This window comes from Puntigrus tetrazona, unplaced genomic scaffold (assembly GCF_018831695.1).
Source record: "Puntigrus tetrazona isolate hp1 unplaced genomic scaffold, ASM1883169v1 S000000456, whole genome shotgun sequence".
Classification (NCBI taxonomy): Eukaryota; Metazoa; Chordata; class Actinopteri; order Cypriniformes; family Cyprinidae; genus Puntigrus; species Puntigrus tetrazona.
The window spans coordinates 558256-578608 of record NW_025048098.1 but is presented as its reverse complement, the minus strand read 5'-3'; the positions used below and the strand labels follow the sequence as shown (position 1 = coordinate 578608).

The 20353-nt window shown below is 36.9% G+C and overlaps 1 protein-coding gene across 2 annotated transcripts in view; it reads right to left on the bottom strand.

The window, feature by feature from the left end:
• Window positions 1–3465: 3465 nt before the first annotated feature.
• The window catches only part of ext1a (exostosin glycosyltransferase 1a), a 48462-nt gene continuing 31574 nt past the window's right edge, over window positions 3466–20353 (bottom strand). Inside the window, exons 2-11 of one of the 2 annotated variants that reach the window (XM_043231845.1) lie at window positions 17204–17297; window positions 14600–14707; window positions 11628–11747; window positions 10727–10859; window positions 10518–10636; window positions 9417–9512; window positions 9115–9204; window positions 8080–8240; window positions 7741–7912; window positions 3466–6677 (exon numbers count right to left, since the gene is read on the bottom strand). In XM_043231845.1, coding sequence (XP_043087780.1) covers window positions 6492–6677; window positions 7741–7912; window positions 8080–8240; window positions 9115–9204; window positions 9417–9512; window positions 10518–10636; window positions 10727–10859; window positions 11628–11747; window positions 14600–14707; window positions 17204–17297 — 1279 coding nt within the window. In that variant the 3' untranslated portion in view covers window positions 3466–6491. The remainder of the gene's footprint in view (window positions 6678–7740; window positions 7913–8079; window positions 8241–9114; window positions 9205–9416; window positions 9513–10517; window positions 10637–10726; window positions 10860–11627; window positions 11748–14599; window positions 14708–17203; window positions 17298–20353) is intronic. The other variant, XM_043231847.1, reaches the window with a different exon arrangement.

The window sequence follows — 20353 nt, the reverse complement described above, 5'->3', positions numbered from 1 at the left end:
CAGCTGTGTTTCCTGAACCAATCCTGATTATGATTTATTGCCGTATCTACACGGACTCGATATGTTTTCTTCTAAACAATGTCTTTAGTTTTTGCGTAAGCAGCCAGAGACGGCATCGGACTCGACATAAACCAATAAGTATCAACGTGTTGACATATTATTATATTTCAAACTCTCTATATATTGTTATACGTCCACAGCAGTAAACACACACATATATATATATATATATATATATATATATATATATATATATATATATATATATAAGTAACTATTGCATTAACAATAAATGCAAATATATTAGGAATTATATGAAACAAATATATTTGTTATAATATATAAATATAATTATATATTATATTAAAAACCTATAAAATATATAAATTAATTGCCTGGAATACAATTGTATGTTTCTCAATATATTAACATTCTATGATAATTATTAATAATAAATACCAGGCAGATCCAGACATTAATCGAAGACTGATCAATCTATCAGTAATGTATTGATATTTTTATTATAAACCATTGAGACAATGTCCTGCCACTGGGGCATGTTGTCACAAAAAATTAACGTTTCTATTGTTTAGTTTTGTTTTTTTTTTGCTGGACATGACTCTTTGAATTTGTCTCGGAAACAAAAAGCTGTCCCCCCCACGGCAACCCCGGTGGATCGCATATCAGTAATATATTCCATAGATATTAATCTGCTTTTTTTTCGGTGAGGTATTTGATTGGATTTCCCGCCGTGTTACGGCCCGCTGATATCCCATCACACTGCAGGCTGTTTTTGATGAACTGCTCAGTCTGGCGCTCTGATGTCTGGCTGACGGTGGCCGTGGTTCGGGTTATTGTCGGGTCTCTGTGTCAAAGGCACACAGTAAATCTGCAGAAATGAAAGCTCCTGCCGCTTATTTACATGTCTCTGAAGCCGTCACACGGCTGCTGATTTACCGCGGGTTCGGAGTCAGCACAAATGCTCTGCTTTAGTCTGCAAGCAGCTGCTGTGTGAGAACGACTGCAAAATCCCAGCTCACTTTCTGGGTTTGCATTGAGCTAAACTCAGATTTACGGTTTATGTTGATTTATTTATTGTCTAGAATATAAACCAGATAAAATGTAAAACAGTATTCCTTAACCAAAATAAATAAATAAAAATAATAATAATATTAATATCTATATCTATCTATCTATATATATATATATATATATATATATATATATATATATATATAATATTATTATATATATATATATATATATATATATATATATAAATAAATATATATATATCTATATTATATATATATATATATATATATATATATATATATATATAAATAAATATATAAATAAATAAATAAATATATATAAATAAATAAATAAAATATATATATATATATATATATATATATATATATATATATATATATATACATATCTGTAATTATATATTATCTGTAATAACTAATAAGTCTCATTAGCTAACATTAGTTAACGCATTAACATCAACTAACCATTTTTTAATATTTGTTGGTTAATGAAAATAAAACTGTCAGGATCATTCATGTTAGATACAAACTTTTGAAATTAACAATAATAATTTATAATTTTAAAGTATTTTTTACTGTTCCTTCATATTAAGTATAGTCAGCAAATATTGCAAAGTGTTGCATTATAACCTAGTTAAAATGCACAAATAGCCTGGAAAAGTTAACCGTCTTAAATGTATTTGGTTAAATGTCATTATAGCTAACTGTGTATTAACGTTTTTATTGCTCTAATTTACTGCAAATACCACCCGTATTTATCCAAAATAATAATTAATTTACATTTTGTGTTGTGGGAAATATTTCTTGCCCTAATTGTTTTGACATTACTTAGCTCGGGGAAAAAGTGTGTGTTATGAAATTTTTTTTTTTTTTATAGAAATCATGGGAGTAGCTAATATAAGCATTATTAGCTATATATTAAAATAAACACGCGTTTGTTTTAATCTGTAGAATCCTCTCCGGCATCACGGAGCATGACTCAAACCGCCTCAGAAACGGAAAGACTGGTAAACGCAGTAAGTATAAGGTGTGTTTGAGGTTTGAAGCGGTCGTGGAAGAAGATTCCAGCACAATGAGTGTCCCACGCGCCCAAGCTGTCGATGATTTATGAATGAGAAGCTTTCGCCTCCAGAACGGCTTTCATCACAGCAGCGCGTGACAGACTGCGACTCCGGCCAAACCACTTAAAGGCCAACGGCGCCATTTCGACGTATCTAGGCCTGCCTAAAACGTCCGTTAATGCGCGCTGAAAATGTTTTTTTTTTCAGCATTCGGAGATTTGCTAGGGATTTCTCGGTTGAAATCGATTCTACGCCGTGTTTTATCAGTAAACGCTGAGACGCTAACGCGCGACAAGCAAACTCCGATACAGCGAGGGGTTTATACGAGTGTTTCGTCTTCCGTAAAGTCTTACCTCTTCACGTCTCAGAGAACAGGAAAGCACAGGCGTCCTCAGAATTACGACTTTTTGCGGGAGCTCTGCGTCGCCGAAGAGCAAGCCTGGGTCGATTTAGCCTGCTTAGCATCAGAATCAACTTTAGGTGTGTTTACACACACGAGGAATCTGTTTTAGTCAGGGCAAGGCAGGTAATAAAAAGAATTGTATACAAATATACAAAATATGAACAGTACAAAATAGCTAAAATACAATATATACTGTAGACTTATTGTAGAGTTAACGAAAATGATCACGAGGGCTGTGATGCATTAAGCTGTCGTGGTATCAATGAAATGGGCCCAATTGAAACATGCTTTGGCGTATGTATGACACGCTTGCGTTGGCGTGGCCGTTTTCGCGCGCAAATGATACAGAATTGGTCGAGATGCAGTTTTTACGTACCCCAGAATCCCAATCCTTACCCACTGCATAGCATATACACACCAAAGTCAATTTTTTGCTCATCTATAACACACATTTTTATAATTTGGTCACATTTTGGTTGCGATGTCAAGTGAACAAAAATGAACATGGATTCAACGTTAAATTGATGTCCAATTCAGACGTTAATATTTGTCGTTTTAGATAACCAAAATACACAGTTAAGTCAACGTCAAATTAGATTTTCAACCAAAATTGATGATTAAAACACAGCGATTGTCTTCAGCTTTAAATGGAAAGAGTACAGCCAAAGCTTGTTCGTTTATATGAATAGATTTTTTTTTTATTCGTATTATTTTTTTGATTTAGGATTGGTTTTCTGATTTCAGTTTAGCTTTGCTATTCAACATATTTCAATTTCCCAAGGAAACATGCAGAAATAATAAAAGGGCGACTTTCAACATTTAATTTCGCTTAAATCTCATTTCGCTTAAAAAAAAAAAAAAAAACATCGAGTAAATCCGTATCATGAATCGTTTCACAAAAAATTTGGTATGACTTGATGCAATCAAAACAACACGTACAAATGTATCAAATATCATTTATTTATTTTCTTTCTTTTTTATAAAATCACTTTTATATCTTAAAAAAACTCCAACTCCATTTTATTGTCTTTACAGGGTCCAAGGATGAAATAATGAAAACTACGAATCCTCATGGGTGCTAAATACAAGTACGAACATGAGGCAGAGTGAAAGAGCGACTGAGATGTTTCCTATAAAACAGGCAGGAATGTCAGTACTGAACCGTCAGGAAAACTCCAGTGTTTGACAAAGAAAAATAAACCAAGTGAACGGGAACAGATATGTACGATCAACTCTATAGAGGAGATTGTGGCGCTGAAGGCTAGCGAAACATAATGCAGAAGTGTCTTGAGAAAAGGCACATTCATCTGAGACAAAAAGAGAGAGAAAAGCCTGATTAAATCTTGATATACGTGACTAGAACCTCACGCTAGCGATATCTTATTCGGAGAGACGGTTTCTGCCCAATTCATGCACGTCGGTTCAATTCTACATTAATGCCATACAAGTCTCACAACACTCCTAAATAGTTTTTTCCTCGTCTTAAATGATTTGGGGTACATTTCGTTATCGTCACATTACCTTTTTATGCGTCGATAAAACAAAGCAGTCCTATCAGATGATAGCCATGCAAATAGCTATTATATTAACGGTGAAGCAAAATCACTAAACAGTTCACAAATTTCTATCGTCACATGTTCCAAACCATCGCTGTATAATATTCAATCCTACCGTCTTTAATAGGGAAAATGCTTTTGCACTGTATATATGGTGTATTATTATTATTTTTTTTTATTTAAACCTTAAATCGGTGTAGATGCCATATTTAATTTACAGTTGGTAGATCGTTTAAGGTGCTATATTACATTTCTTTCCGGCAAATATTTATTTAGTCTTGACAACAGAACAGTGAAACGCGCCGAAACTGTCCTTCACAGCAGTGTTTTTATTATGGCAACGTTAAATATGGCATCTGCTCTGACTAAAGACCAAGTGGGTTTTGGACAAAAGCACTTTTGATTCAGTCTCCACTGGGACAGCCAGCTCTATCCATCCCGATCCGACAAAAACAGGAGTGGTAATGAGTCGATAGCTCTTTCTTAACAGAAAAATCAATGGAAGACATTCTCAAAACTCGCCGTGAAGCTCTATGAATGACATCCTCTTGTAATCGTAAGCATTTTCAGACGTTTCATTGATTTGCGAGAGTAAATGCGAAACTAGTGTTAAATATCTCTTTACGACTGCGTATGCTGTGCTTTGACTTGAGCCGTTGAGTCAATGATTCTTGAAATGCATACCATCCACGCGCGCACACACACTGAAACAACATAGGGATTATTCGATCTAGATTTCTAGATTCGAACCGTTTATTCAGCCTTTAGAAAAAAATATAAATAGGTTTAAATAAATGGATTGGAACATCCATATAAAGAAAGAAATCTCAGTGAACAAAGATGTGCTAGCATCCATGTTTTTTGTCAGACGACTGATGTCTGCGTGAGCTGTTGTTATTAGATGTAAAACGTATTCGTCGCTTCCGAATAAACGAAGTCACACCGAGGTGAATCAGAAGTGGAGTGACATCTGAATTAGCTGAAGTGTGAACGTGGTCTCTGATGTGGCATTACACTCATAAGACTCGCAAACAAAACCAAACAGAAAGGTTCGCGCCACTTTGTCTAAATCATAAAAATAAAAAAAATACTAAAATGATGCCAGTTCGACAAAATACACTAAAAGGCTTGTATAGAAAGAAAGAAAAATCTAAAACTTCGAGCCAATCTGTGGAAAACCTACATAATAGCCATATAAACTCTGGCTGACTTGTCCAAACTGACAACAAAAGAGAAACGGATTGCAACAGATATTAAAATGTTTGGTGATTTAAAGAAAGAAACCTTAGTTAGTGGAGATTAGAATGGGTGTGAACTTTTTTTTACATTTTGAAATCGCCGTAAACAGATTCGCCCCCTCCACGTTTGTCATTGAACAAGCGGGATCGCTGCATTAACGACTCTTAATTTGAATTGTAAAAGTTATATCGTCGTTATATAAAGTCGTTATATAAACATTTTGGATGTAAAAACGTATCACTTCCAAAAAAACCCAAAAAAACACAAAACGCAAATTAAGACCAGATAAGTCAGAAGTGGAGTACGATCTGAATTAGCTGCAGTGTGAACGTGGCTTCTGATATGGCATTACACCAATAAGACTTGTAAGAGAACCAGACAAAAATAAGATGTTGTGGCATTGGGTCTAACTCCTCCGAAAATACTAATATTATGTCAGTTTGACAAAATACACCAAAAGGCTCGTATAGAAAGAAAACAAAAATCAAAACCAAGTGGGCCAATTTGTGGAACACCTAACATTTGAATCCAAATATAAGCAGCATGAACAAGGTGTTTTTGCATTCACACAAAACCCCTTTGGACTCCCAGATACGGTCCATCTGAAAGCTCAGGCACTGTTTCGCACACACTCGACTTCTCCGCAGGGCGTTGTCCTGCGTCTTCAAGAGGGGCGTAACGCTTACCGAAGGAGGACAGAATAAATACCCTTCCAGCCAGGCCTATCACACATCTAACACGGAGAGGTCTGATACAGAAGTTAAACCGGCGTGCGCTAGTATATTTTCTGACTGCATGTGGATGTGTGCGCGGCTGCTCGGCATTGGCGAATCTGCCACGGTCACCGTTGTCATTGGCAAAGCATTGCAAGAGGGGGTGTGGAAGACAGAAAGCTGCCAACGTTGGCGTGTCTTTGTGTTGTGCTAAACTCGGCCAAATAACATCGACGTGGTCTCGCATCGAACCTCTTGCTTTCGTGTATTTATAGTTAGTGACGATCTCCAGCAGACGGATCTTCTTGCAGCACAACACTTCCCCCCCAATCTCGATGCGCTCCTTCCCTGAGGGTTTCTGTGCCCCCGTTTTTATCCCTGTCGATCTGGTTTTTCAGGGTTCTGGGGGGTTTTCGTATGCCGTTTCCCGTCCCCGTACAGAGGGAAGGTGTTTGTCAGCTTCGTCAGAGTCTCTCGATGTCTCTGTACTTTTTGCGCAGTATCGATACCTGGTCTTTGAACAGAACGGGATCCAGTCTCATCTGTGAATGGACCAGGGGCATGGTGCCAAACCAGCTGGCAAATTTGTTCATGCACGTCTGCCGCTGGGCAAAGTGGTCAGGATCTGCCCAGCGTGATGCCCGGGACGTCTGCGAATGAAAGAGAGAGCTAGTTAGCCGCTATATCCAACTTATTTTTAACGCAGGAGTGGATGCGGTCGTTCGTAACTTGAATGCGCTTCATTTGCTTCAATTTATTTTAGCTGCACACCGCTGTAATTAAATAGACACGCAACACTGCTATATAAAAGCTATTATATATATTTATATATGAAGAGCTCGTTTGCAAAAACAGATATCTCCATTTTTAACAAATTTTCAGAAATCATGTTTTTTCCATTTTGCATTCCATTTAATCTCAGTTAGTTAATCTTAGTTAAGTTTTAGTTGACTAACACAATGAAACAATAAAAACATGATAGTGTGATAAAAAACACGATTTATGAAAAAGAAAAGAAAAAAAAACTTTTTTGAAATTTGTCACAAACAAAAACTGGCATAATTTAAAAAATGACTTTAGAAGTACTTGAGAATTTAAATTCTGATGAAAAAAAAAATTGTCTGAATTATTTTCCCTCCAAAACGAGCTTTATTTACTACCTATAAAAGAAAATCTCTTATTGTTGGTGTGATATACAATCCAGCAGCATTACAACAGTTAATTATAACTTAAATACTGTTACTTGAAATAAAAAAAACATGTAAAATGTAAAAAAATATATTTATTAATTTATTTTTAATTTGAAGCCATTACTAAAACTAAAAATACTAAACTTAAAATTACAAGTGGAATATATAAAATAAAATCCAATTAAAAATATGAATAAAAACTATAATAGCATGTAAATGATAATAATACTATAATATCATCATGACATTCGCTCAAAAATAAGCCCCTTTTAAATTTACAAAAATTGCTGAGGAAAATCTCTGGACACATTCAAAATAACACACTCTTGATATGAGAATAGCGGAAGCTGTTGGAGGAAGCTGAAGAATTTCCTCAAGTCTTTATAAGCTATTTTTGGGAGGTGAAAAAAAGTGACGCATGTGTCTCAAACCCTTCCCCAGATTTCTAGATTTAACTCTGCAGGAAATACTAGCACTCACACGCGAGGTGATCGCAATTATATTGATTTAATGCGTTTTCTACCTGTCCCATCATCGTCTCCTTGTACTGCTTCTTTTGAGTGACCTTGATCGGAGGCATCTTAGTGACAGCAGACACCAGGAAGTTCATGAGGATGTCTTCACAGTTTGAGAGCTGGTCAACCATACTCTTTAAGCTGCCAGGCAGGTATTGTGTGTACAAGTAGTTATAATACCTGGAGTAAATAAAATAAATAAAAAAGCCTGTTAACACCTTAGGGCCTAGGGAACATTTAGGCACTTCAGAATATTTCAGTTTCAGCAGCATTGAGGCGGGCAGCTCATTCCACCACAGATGAACAGAGAAGGTGAAGGTTCAGGAAAGCAGCTTTGTGTGTCCTACCTGTGGTAGAAAGCAGCTCCAGTCAGCACCATGGAGTAGTCATTGGTCCATTTGGAGGTGTAGCCCCACCGCTCCTTGTTAGAGTCCCAAAAATGGCTCCGTGCGGGATATCCCACGATCCTCTCTGGGAAACTTTGCCAAACCGTAAAGGCAAAATCCACCTGCGGTAACAACCATTCTACAGTAAGCGCTTACTCAACCGTGCACACATAAACTTGAATGACGGGATTTGTCATTGCATTGAACAATAGAATTGTTTTCTAAAAGCTCAGACGTAAATATGGTTTCAGAAAGAATTTGACTTCAAATTCACAGTCCATGAATCAAAATCAGTTCGAGATATCGATATCTAGAGAGCAGCATGACTGGTGACTGTAAAACATTTTATCATCTCGAACAAAAAATCGACTCATTTTGTTAAAACACAAAACTAAGTAGTTTGCATAGTAATAATGAAAATTGTAATAATGGAAATATCAAAACTAGTTACAATTTTAGTATATTTGCCAATAAGTAGCTTTGTTAAGTTATAGCTTATCTGATATGAATAGCAATCGTTTTGTCTAATATTAGCATTTTGGGACAATTCTATTGGTTTCAACAACAGTATTTAAGCCTGACAACGTACAAGGGCTAAAAAAAATGAAAGAAGTAATTGCAATGAACCATTTTGATTTTTATATTTGTGGCCAAAACAAATAAACAGAATTGCGAGATACAAAGTCGCAAGTTAAAATGTCAGAACGGCAAAATTGAAACTTGAGATAAATTCAAAATTGTGAGACCAAAAGTTGCAATTACCCTTTTTGCAAATAAATTATTATGGAAACAAGCTTAATTTTACTTGCTCGTACAGACATATTTTCAAATATTCTCCTCTCATTATCTTCAGATATTTGATATTATTAGAGACGCTCACACTGATGAGTTTATGCTTCGTTTTATTGTACTTTTTTTGATGCTATAAAATAAAATGAAATGAGAAACAATAAAAGTGATTGACAAATCTAGAACCGTTCTGATTTGTCGGCTCACCTCCGTGGTCGAGAGCACGGTGTCTTCATCCAGACTCAAGACCGCATCAGTTTTGATGTTGTCATAGGGGAGGAATCGGCTGCTCATCACCTAAACATGTAATCAATGCATGAAACCTCCAGAAAAACGCTCAATAGCTTTGATTTTAGTTAAGATGAACATTCAAGGGAGAGCGCGAAACCACGGCAACAGCAAATCTGTGCACCATCCGTCATCTGTCATCGCGGGGCGGGTAACACCAGACACTTCATTTGATATGACGGGAATATAAAGACAGCACGCTTGAATGAGTGGAGATTCACCTTGCTCTCGCCCTCGATTACGATGACTGGGACAGAGGTGGCGGGCCAGCGGTGCTTCGCAGGGAGAGGCTTGTCGCAGTTCCACAGGACAATGATCTGACACAAGCACATGGTGAGAACATCAGACGCTGGGAATAAAGCCTGCACCACCATCATTTCTACCGTCCAGTACGTTTTACATCAAGCACACTCGCTTAAAAGTCTGGGGCTGGTGAGAATACGTTAAAAACGGCAAAACTGTGAAATATAATTATTTCAAGCAAATGTTAATTTATTGCTGCGATGCAAAGCTGAATTTTTAGCTCCATTGCTTCACGTGATCTGATGATACACCATTTCTTTCGGTATTTCTTCTTATTAAAAAAAAACAAGTTTGAATGTTGCTTGATGACTTTATAAACCAGAATAAATTCAAAACCTTCAATATTTAAAGGTGGAAATTATTATTACTTTTATATTTTATTCCATGCTGTCAAGTCTTTTGTAAAGTGCCATTAGCATGATAGCGTCTTCCAGGAAATGACATCATTTTAGAGGGAAAACAAGTATGAACAACGTCACGTGATACCAAAATCTCAAAATTAGCTTCAAGTTGACGTCCTTATGAATTTTGTTACTTTATTGGTGTTCTGTTCGATTTTTTGCACTTGTGTAAATAGTCAAGTTTGAATTCCTGAAGGTATTTTTGTGCATCCACTGTCAGAAAAAAATAGGTACAGTTCAGTCACTGGGGCTTTTAAAGTTATTAAATATACATTTAAGGTACTAATACGTACCGTTTAGGGGTAGGTAAGGTACAATGATGTACCTTAGGCTACCACCCCAGTGACAGAACTGTACTTTTTTAACTGGCAGTAAAAATCTCAATGATTATAATCATCTATTAGATGAAAAATTAAAACGAAACAACTTGTCTATGCAATTAACCGGAATAAAAAGTAGCACTAAGCGCAAAAAAAAACCAACTAAACTAAAAACAGATAAAGCTAACAGAACTATAACCTCTGATAAAAATGACAAAAGGACACAAAATGTAAACTGCAATTACAAAAATAAAAATAAATGTTAATAATGCATGAATAAAACTAAAGTAACACTGACCTGGGCACAGTACTGAGATTTGGCCACAGCTACTAGCAACTTGAAAATCGGTTGCGACTGAGATACGAGAGGTGTGACAGCGTGAATGACGGCTGTGAACTTCTGCTGTGGTTTAATGCCTGTGAAAAAGATGACCCATATATATTTCATGTATGTAAAACACTGACTCCATACCCGCAGCACATTAGTACTGAAAATGGCCTGCCTACCGAGTTCAGCGTAGAAGAAGGGAAAATCTCCCAGGTAGGATGAGTACTGGGGCAAAGTGAAAAGTCCTCCGGGCAAGCGGTTCCACATCAGAGTGCTGCGGGCGTTATGCTGCAAAACACGGTCCTGGATGATCTGCAGAAAGAGTCATGAGATGAGTCCCATCACTGCTGTTCATTAGCGTCTACCAGACTCGCTTCAACATCAACAGCGCTCAAATCTCAGAGCGTTTAACTTTCATAAACACGAGGCCAGCTGGACCGCAGCCGTGTTTATTCGGACACTTATTAATGCTCGCCGTCACAGATGCACCCTTCAAGACCTGACCCGGGTGTCCTCTTGCACATCAGGGGACGTCTCAGAGCTTCCTCCGGGGTGAAGCGTGTGAAACCAGAGCCTGAGCTCCGTTTTCATTCAGGAACAGCTCTCGACTGGCCGCGTGCATTTGTGAAAAACTAGAAATGATCGTTTTTCATTTGAAAGAAAAGGACCATTTCGATCGAATTCACGTTATAGTAATTATTAGCTATTTAAAATATTTATACGTAATGGCTAATTTGACTAAATAAATCACTGAGCCTGGATGATTCTCATTACAGCTTTAGCGTACGATCAGTTTAAATAATGATAATTACGAATTCATAACTACATCCGATTTGTGTATGCATTACAGTGCTTAGAACCGAGTTGCAAATGCGCTTAATAATCATGAAAATCTCAGCGCAAATGTCTTAATGGTCCTAAAATGAGCTTCATTTTCTGCAAAATAATTTCCAATTTTTTTCCCCCTGTTGGTTTTCAGGGTGAAGCACGACCTGGACAGGTTCATGCTGGATTTTTCAGACTGGTCATTAGGTCTTGATGGCTGCACGTCTCGTTTTAATTGATCGGGAAGTTGCTTACCTCCAGCGTAGTGAGCACAATTTTCTCCACGGAAGAGAAATACGCTTCCCACAAGAACTGCGTCTGCTGGCGGAGAGACAGAATGCGATCTTGATGGATGGAGCGAACCGTCGATGGAATCTGTGAGGAGACGGGAGCACTGTGATAATGTATTTTCTACTTGACAGGCCTTTCCAGTCGGAGGCACCGGTTAAAATAACTGAAATCTCTCCCGGGCGGACAGATCGCTCTGACAAACTGGGCTTTTTCACTCGGTGGACGAATTTTCGAGAGTAAGTTTAACGGAACGGTTCGCCTCAAAATGAAAAGCTTTCTTATTCACCCTCATTTCAGTCTTTTGCTTGGGTGATTGCTAGGGTAGTTTATAGGGTGTTGACAGCTATCCGGTTGCTATGTGGTTACTAAGGTAGTTGCTATGGTGTTCTGAGTGACTGCTGAGCTACAGTAAAGGTGTTATGAGTGAGTACAATATCTAAAGAACTTCAAAACGATATATAGGGTGTTTCAATGAACGAAGGAATGATGAATTGATATACAGAGCAACAGAACGAAAGATAGGTGGAACGATAAAACGACAGAACTGACAGACGAATGGATAGATAGAATAACTGACGGAATAAACCATAGAAAGGTAGATGATGAATAGATAGGGTGATAGAACTAAAGATAGGATGACAGACAGAACAATAAAATGATAGAACGAAAGACAAATAGACCAGAATGATAAAAGGTAGATCGAACAATAGGATGATAAAAAAAGAATAATAGTCATGATAACTTTTTGTTGCGATATTATTGTCATTTTAAGACCATTTTATGCCACTGAATGTATAACGTATAATGTATAATGAATATAGCTGTATGCTAGAAGGCCTACACAACAAACATTTAATTATTAAAAATATTTAGATCATGGAAATAATCAAAATATTAGATTGAAAAAAAAAAAGAATTGAAAATATAGTTAATAGTAAATACACCTTTTCTAGTGGAAAAAAGACAAATGCACAAAGAAGCTTTATAGAGATTTTTCCTTTTTTTTTTCCCTCTGAAAAGTAAGGGTGCACACTATTGCTGAAAAACACAATCCCCGTTTAGTTTCTATCTCTCTACGCACAAAGGCACAGATCCCTAAACAAGGCCGTACCTGAAGATTAAACTCTTAAAAGTTTGAACTAGCGCCTCATGGCTACACCACAATGCTTTTTTTTTAAATAATTTTACATCAGTATATCCCATCACCAAAAACGATTAAGGTACACATATTGTGCGATGAGTCGATATATTGATTATTGCGACGGAAAAAGATAGATAAATAGATAGACTACTGTAATAAACACTGAGCACAGGCCTAGGTCTCGTTCAGTCTGTGGTTCTGTGCAGTATGTACCGAGAGGAGAAGTGAGTCACAGCAGGCGTGAGCGATTATTAAAGTCTCTCATCACTGTAAACACAAACGGCCCTTGAGGTGGATTTCCATTACAAATATCTCACCGGCCGATTAGTCTCACCTTTTGTGGAGCCAGTCAGTGCCACAGGGGCACGAGAGCATATTAAATGCAGAAATGTGCTACTGCGGCCTGACAGAAGCTGTCACTCCTCTCAGCACGGACTGCCTTTCTGCCGCAGGCCGCTAATCGGCGAGGGCAAGAGGTCCCATTTCAATTACAAAGCAACATGGACTTGCTTTCAGCGTGGAAGTCTCCGGGGGTCTGCGGGCCGTCACTGATAGTCTCGAGCTTGCGCCCGGGAAAATTAGCATGTGACATTAGAACGATTTAATTCATGTGTAATTAATGAATAGAAAAGGCTCGAGATCGCACGAGGTTATAACGAATTTACACATATAAACACGTCTCCGTTACGAAACCTTGCAAGCTTACTTTGTAGGCAGCATTTTAAAAGTGAATGATTATACTAATAGGGCCCTAAATGTGACCCGTTTTATTTTTTTATAAATCCATAACAAGTTTCTTCCATTTAAATTTTTCTGGGCTCCGTTTTGCAATCATCTCATCACTTTGCCCCAGTACTCAAACTAAAATTGTCTTAGAAAATTTTAAATCATTACATTTTTAGGTGCCTATAAAATGTATTGCTTTCTTTCTTTCTTCTATTTTATTTTTACCTAAATTGTCCATGAAAGTCAAATCAACCGAAACTGTAATTTATGAATAAAATGTATATTTATTAGATTTTTTACAATTAAAGGGCCCTATTTATGCATTTAATAAAAAAACATTTAAAAATTAATTTTTAAATTAATTATTTGAAATCAAATGAAAACGGGAAAAAAATCCATATGTTTTAAAATTTTTTAAAATAGAATAAAATGAAGGAAAAAAAATCTAAAAAATAACGTTGGTTAAAAAAATAAGTAAAAAGGTAAGAAGTGCCCAAAAAATAGCTATAATGATGATAATAATAATAAATATTTTTCTGTCACAGTTTCTTCAAGTAAATCCAATTTTGATTGGTTGTCATCATGAGACAATAGCTTTTGTCTATAAAAAAAATAAAGTAAAAAGTAAAATGCTCATGAAACTGCTCAAAGCAATTCTGGAGATGAAGCTTTTGTCCTCACAGTTTGAAAGCAGATGCTGAAGGCACATCTGCATCATTCACTTACACAGAGACAGATGTCATAAGTACACCAGTCCTAATTTTAATTTATTCATCCAAAAAAGTTCTTTGACATTCTGCATTATACAGTAAATTTGAATTTTATGACCGGACTCCGTGATTCTTTTCTGAAGTGTGGAAATCAGAGCACCCTATCTAACCTTCTACGGTACTTTCTTTTGGCAGCACTTTTCACAGAAAAGCCAATACTAGATTGTATTTCAGTTAAGATGCTGCCCATATAGGCCGCAGACAGCCGGCAGCTCGCTGTTGTTTCAGACAGGAACAGCAACAGAATGAATCTAATAAGCTGAACTAGATTCTGCCCTGATACATTCTGGAAGTCGTACCTGTAGAAGAAGTCTCTCGTCCCCAATGACAGCGGCTGTGTGCCAGTCGATGATCTCTGAGAAGGGAAGCTCCCAGCCATTACTGAGCATGACGGGAACACAAGCGGCCTGCGCGCGCACACACACACACACACAGAGAGAGAGAGAGAGAGAGAGGCGAGTTAAAACAGGCTGAAGAAAAATAAAACAAGCGTCATGAAAATTTTATTAGCATCTTCGAGTGGAAAGTCTGAAAGCAAGAGGAGCCCTGACTTCAGACTGAGAAATGAGGAATCATGGTTTATCAGAGCAGTCATGTTTCTGTTCCATCTTGAGCTCTGGGAAATCTGGCATCGACTGAAGGAAACGCAAAGCGTCTGAAGCGAGGCTTCGTGGGTCATAGCAATGAAAGAGGATGTGAAATAACCATCAAGAACAAAAGAAAACCAATGCAGAAAGCTACAGCGACATCTTAATAATAAATTGTCATTTTTATATTTGTATATATACACACAGCGTATGCACCAATATGGCAATGCAGTAACACGCAATATGGACATTTAGCTAGTTCAAAATAAGTCAAGCCCGCTCAAGCAGCTCTTCTGTGTCAAACATGTTCAGCAACAAATGAGCTTTTGTGTCTTGTTCCTGAAGTAGCGCCTTAGCAGCAGGTACCAACAGACAGATGGTGCATTGTTTATAATATCTAATGACTACCTGGTCTCCAATTTGCATATCAGCTGCCATTATTGGTCATTAGCGCAGAGCCGCATTCATTATTTAGGATGGAGTTACAATGAAAACTACCCCAAAAGCTCAAAACAGCTATTATCACATTTTTAAAAATTTGTTTGTTCATTATAGTCGCTTGATAGCATGTAATGTTGTTATTGTTTACTAAAACTAATAAAGAAAATAAATGTTAGATGGAAACATTAAAAACATTAAAAATACATAAAAATATAATATCAAAACCCATGTGTCAAAATAAATGTAATAAAAATCTAAATTAACTAACTAAATTCACACATATAAAAACAAAACAAGAATAAATAAATCAATAAAAATACCAAAATAACACTTATGGATGAGGAATATAAAGAAATTATATACTTTTTTTGTAAGCTGTGAGCATCATAGTAATAAATGTGGCTATTATAGGAATTTTAAATAGCTTTTTTATGGTATCACAGTATTTCCATGCTTTTTGAACATGAAACTAATGAAAATAAAAAAATGAAATAAAAAAACATATGAATATGAAACAAACAAATACATACAAATAAAAATAACAAAAGCACAAAATTAAATAAAAAAGCGAATTACATTTTTTTATTACAATTTTTATTTTTTTTTGTAGTTATAACGTGTTTTTGTTGCACGTGTGAACATGCCAGAATGTAGTTCTTTTGGACATGCATCACAGTAATAATATTTCTTTGTTTTTTCTGGACACAAAAGCGGTAATTAAGTATCATGTTCTGTATTAAAAGCATTATCTGTCATCAGCAGAACTTTATTGTGGATGAAATCCACTATTTTAGAACGGTGTGTGTGTTTGCACAGGCTTGTTGTCCTGTCCCTAATCTGTTAAGCTGCTCCCACCCTCTGACCTCCCCTCATCTCTAATATCATCCCGCTGTTATGGACTAATCCTTGCAGTGTCATTAACCAGAACTTCAATCTGCTGAAATGCATACAGACCAATACAGCCCCCGAGACACAAACGCAAGGCATAAAAGCCCAGAAAACCTCAGCTAGTCAATCCTCAACACCCACTCATTTCAAAACACAATATATAATGGCCTGTTAAGCCTCATGTCAGACAACCTGAAAGAGCACAGCCGCACTCCCACACAATACACAATAGACGGCCATCCGACATTACACCGGCATCGCAGCATCACAGAACTGTGCTGGTTATGGATAAAGGTGGATTTGGCAACGTTATGAAATGCCACAAATGGGATTGTTTTAATATCTCAATTGCTGATTATATGACACATTCATTTTAAATTGGATTTTTTTTTATTAATTGATGGCAGCTTTGGTGAGTGTAAGGGAATTCTTTCTAAAATATGGAATATAAAGCAATATAAAGAGCGACATGAAAAATATAAAGAGCCACATGAACCGACTTCAGTATATATGATAATATTTTTTTAATTTAAAGGTTGGCTTTATTTAAGTTTTTGTGCAAGGCTGCATTTATTTGCTTAAAATACATTTTTAAATATTTAAAAAAATTAATTCTCGTTTTATATGTGCATGTTGTATTAAAATACAATTTATTCCTGTGATGCAAAGCTGAATTTTAACCATCATTAGTGCAGTCTTCAGTGTCACATGATCGTTCAGAAATCATTCTAATGTGCTCAGGAAACATTATTATTGATTTTGAAAACATTTGTGCATCTTAGTGGGTCTATTTTGACCAATTTAGTGCATCCTTTCTGATTTGCAAAGACATTTTTTCTTGTATATCGCAAAGGCTTAGAACTGCAATGATGATAAAGAGTGTGTGTGGGTGTGTGTGTGGCCTGGAAACGCAGACCTGCATGCAATTGCTAAGTGTCTTCTGTTGGCAAACAGTATTGACGATGGGAAGGAACTGGAAAACTGTACCTGCAGAGCCTCCAGGAAACGGAAAGAGCCCAGGCGGCGTCCTCGAGGCACGAGACAGAAAGTAGAGTTATGCAGCATTTCTTTATAGTCATACCTGTTGAGAAAAAGAAAAACAAGGAAGCGCACATTAAGAACCAAGGTCAGAAAACATCCTGCTGCAGGAAAGCAGGAGGTGAATATCCTATTTGCATGGAAACTAGCGCTCTGGCGCAGATCGTGAAACAAGCATGCTCTGCTACATACTTTCCAGTTTACAGGATTCTGAGTCATGAACGTCGCTAGAAAAAGACACAAAAACCCCTGTTAGAACGACACAATTCCCCTCAAATGCTTCAAACACGATTGCTAAAGAATTTAAACTTCCACAACTAGTCAAAATAACCAGCTGGATCTCCATAGCAGCAGCTGGCAAATAGCTAAAACACTCTAGCATCCCATAATAACGGCCAATCAGCAACTAATCAAAATACCAAAGCAACCATCTTGAGTAGCCTAGAAATGTCTATTAACCAGCAACTACCTTGCAGTGTAGCATACAGAACGCTGCATCCCACAATGCAGCGAAACATAGCATGCATTAATAATAGATGACTCTTTTTTTAATCTGAATGGATATAATCCATCACGTACTATCAGTAGGTCATGAACACCATCAGATCATGCTAATGTGTTGATCTGATGCTCGCCAAAAATTTCCCGGCAATGTTGAAAGTAGTTGTGTTGCTTCCAATTTTTGGTAAAAACAGTGATTTACAACTTTTGAAAAAGACATTGTAACATTCTACGATTTACCACAACATAAAAAAAAAAAAGCAATCTCAAAATCTGACAATTTATTTCTGAAGTATATATATATATATATATATATATATATATATATATATCACGAGTTTATATCTTGCAATTCAGAATTTTTATCCAACAAAATTTGAGTCTTTATCTTGCAGTTCTAAGTTTATCCCCATCGTATCTTGCGATGCTGAATTTAGATCTCGCAAACTTTGAGTTTAAATCTTGCAATTCTCAATTTAGATCTTTTAGTAGTGAGATATATCCCACAATTTGAGTTTAGATCTCGTCTACCCTGAGTTCAGGTTTCGATGTCACAATATATGTCGCAATTTGGAATTTATAACCTGCAACTCTACGTTTATATAGTTCACGTCCCTCAATTCAGTCAAAAAGTTAATATTGTCAGATAAAGTCGCAATGACCTTTTTTGTGTTTTTATTTCACGGCAAAAACAAAAAAAGAATAAAATCTCCAGTTTGATTTATAGAGACCACGCTTCGGTCTAACCTGCTTAGTTTAAAAGGGGTTACAGGCATTTAGCGTCACAGTATGAATCACACCCGAGTGTGTAGAGACAGTCAGAAGCGAGCTCTTAGAAATCCCCGTTCACGCTCTTGACCTCTCGACCTCTGCTTTGTAGGCTGCTCTTGCACTATGGTGGGATAAAAGCTTCAGCAAATGCTTTGAGCAGCGTTTCAGTCGGCACTTGGATTACGGGGCTGTTTGGAATTCCTAATGCGACATTCCTGCTTTTCTCGCCCGTCTCACCCTCCCTTCTCCTCTCTTACACATTCTCCACCACGTTCTCCGCTCCTTATCCTCCCTCTCTCCAGTGAGCAATCGGTGATGCTGTGCATTCCAATGTGAAACCCCTGAGGTCCTCCTTCACCTCTGCTCTTTAGCGCAGATGAAGGAACAGGCCGGGACGCCTTTGGACAGTGAGACAGAAACCGCCTGGGCTCCGGCCCTGGCGCTTTTTTTGAGACGAGCGGAAAAGCCCGAGGTTGAGATTCGGCAGGTGTTGGAGGATGCTGCAATAACCTCAGATGACCTGTTGGCTCAGTGGGCAACCTGATATGGGTAGTCTGAAAATAGGACGGGATAATGCACTCGGAATGACTTCATAATTCAGCAGCACCACACGGCTTATCCTACCATTGTGCGCAGGCTATTATTTTATACTCTCAAGCAGATATATTTTGTGTATTTTCAATTCGGTTGCGCTGTCCGTAAAGGCAGTTCATTTAATGAGCGAAAACATCTTGGGTGGAACTTATTTTAATCACAAATGGACTGGATCTGGAAAAGCAAGCACGTAATAAAATGGAGTTGAAAATGTTTTTCCATTTATGATTATAAATGAATGGACTGGGTTCAAATTAAGCTCTGTTTGCAACATCAGTTGCATGAATCTGTTATAACATTCTATAACTAAATAAAATTAAAAATATATAAACTTAAATTATTACTCAAATATAATCATTTAAAACATAAAATTATGTAAAAAACAAAAAAAAAACCTAATAAAATATAATTAATATCTGCCTTAAAAAAAATAATTTTGCATCTGGTTCTAAACTAAAACTAGAAATAATGATATGATCTCTCTCTTTTTTCTGTGTGTGTGTTCCAGCTGAATAACTAGATTTAATAAAACCGAAATAAAGGAAAGTCAAGCCAAATATAAATGATTAAATTAATAAAATGGCAAAGGGCCCAATATGACTAATATTACAAAAACTCTAAAACTGAAAAAAAGAGCATTTACTATTTGCTAATATTAAAACTTAAATTAAATAACATAAAAAATTAAAAAAATAAACCTAATTCATAATACTAATAACTAATAGCTATTATAAAGAATACTAAAATATAATACTAATATAATGCTTTAAGCCCCTGCTGTATAAGATCGAACAGAACCAGTTTTGAAACTTGTTTATGTGTGAAATACAACTGTGTAAAGGCAGGGCTGTGGACAATAAGCCTCTAGTTTATTTCTTGAAGTCGGGTGGAGGGTGAGAGCGCAGCACTGAGCGCGGCTCCTGTTCTAATGAATTGCAGTGAGTTCACACACGCAGGTCAGGAATAACTGCAACCCTGCACCATTACTCAAACACAAGCAGCCAGTCGAGCGCAGCGCAACCTGTTCCTATAACATGCTCGGGCCGGGGCGAGGAAGTTCACCGCATACAGGAAGTGATGGAGTGGGCTGTGGGAAAGATCTTTGTTGGAATAAACATCCATAATTCAGCTCCACAGGCCACCGCGCTGATGATGACCACACACACACACACACAACATACCACACACTCTCACTAATAAAACTTCTTTACTGGCATTCCATGAAAGACCTTT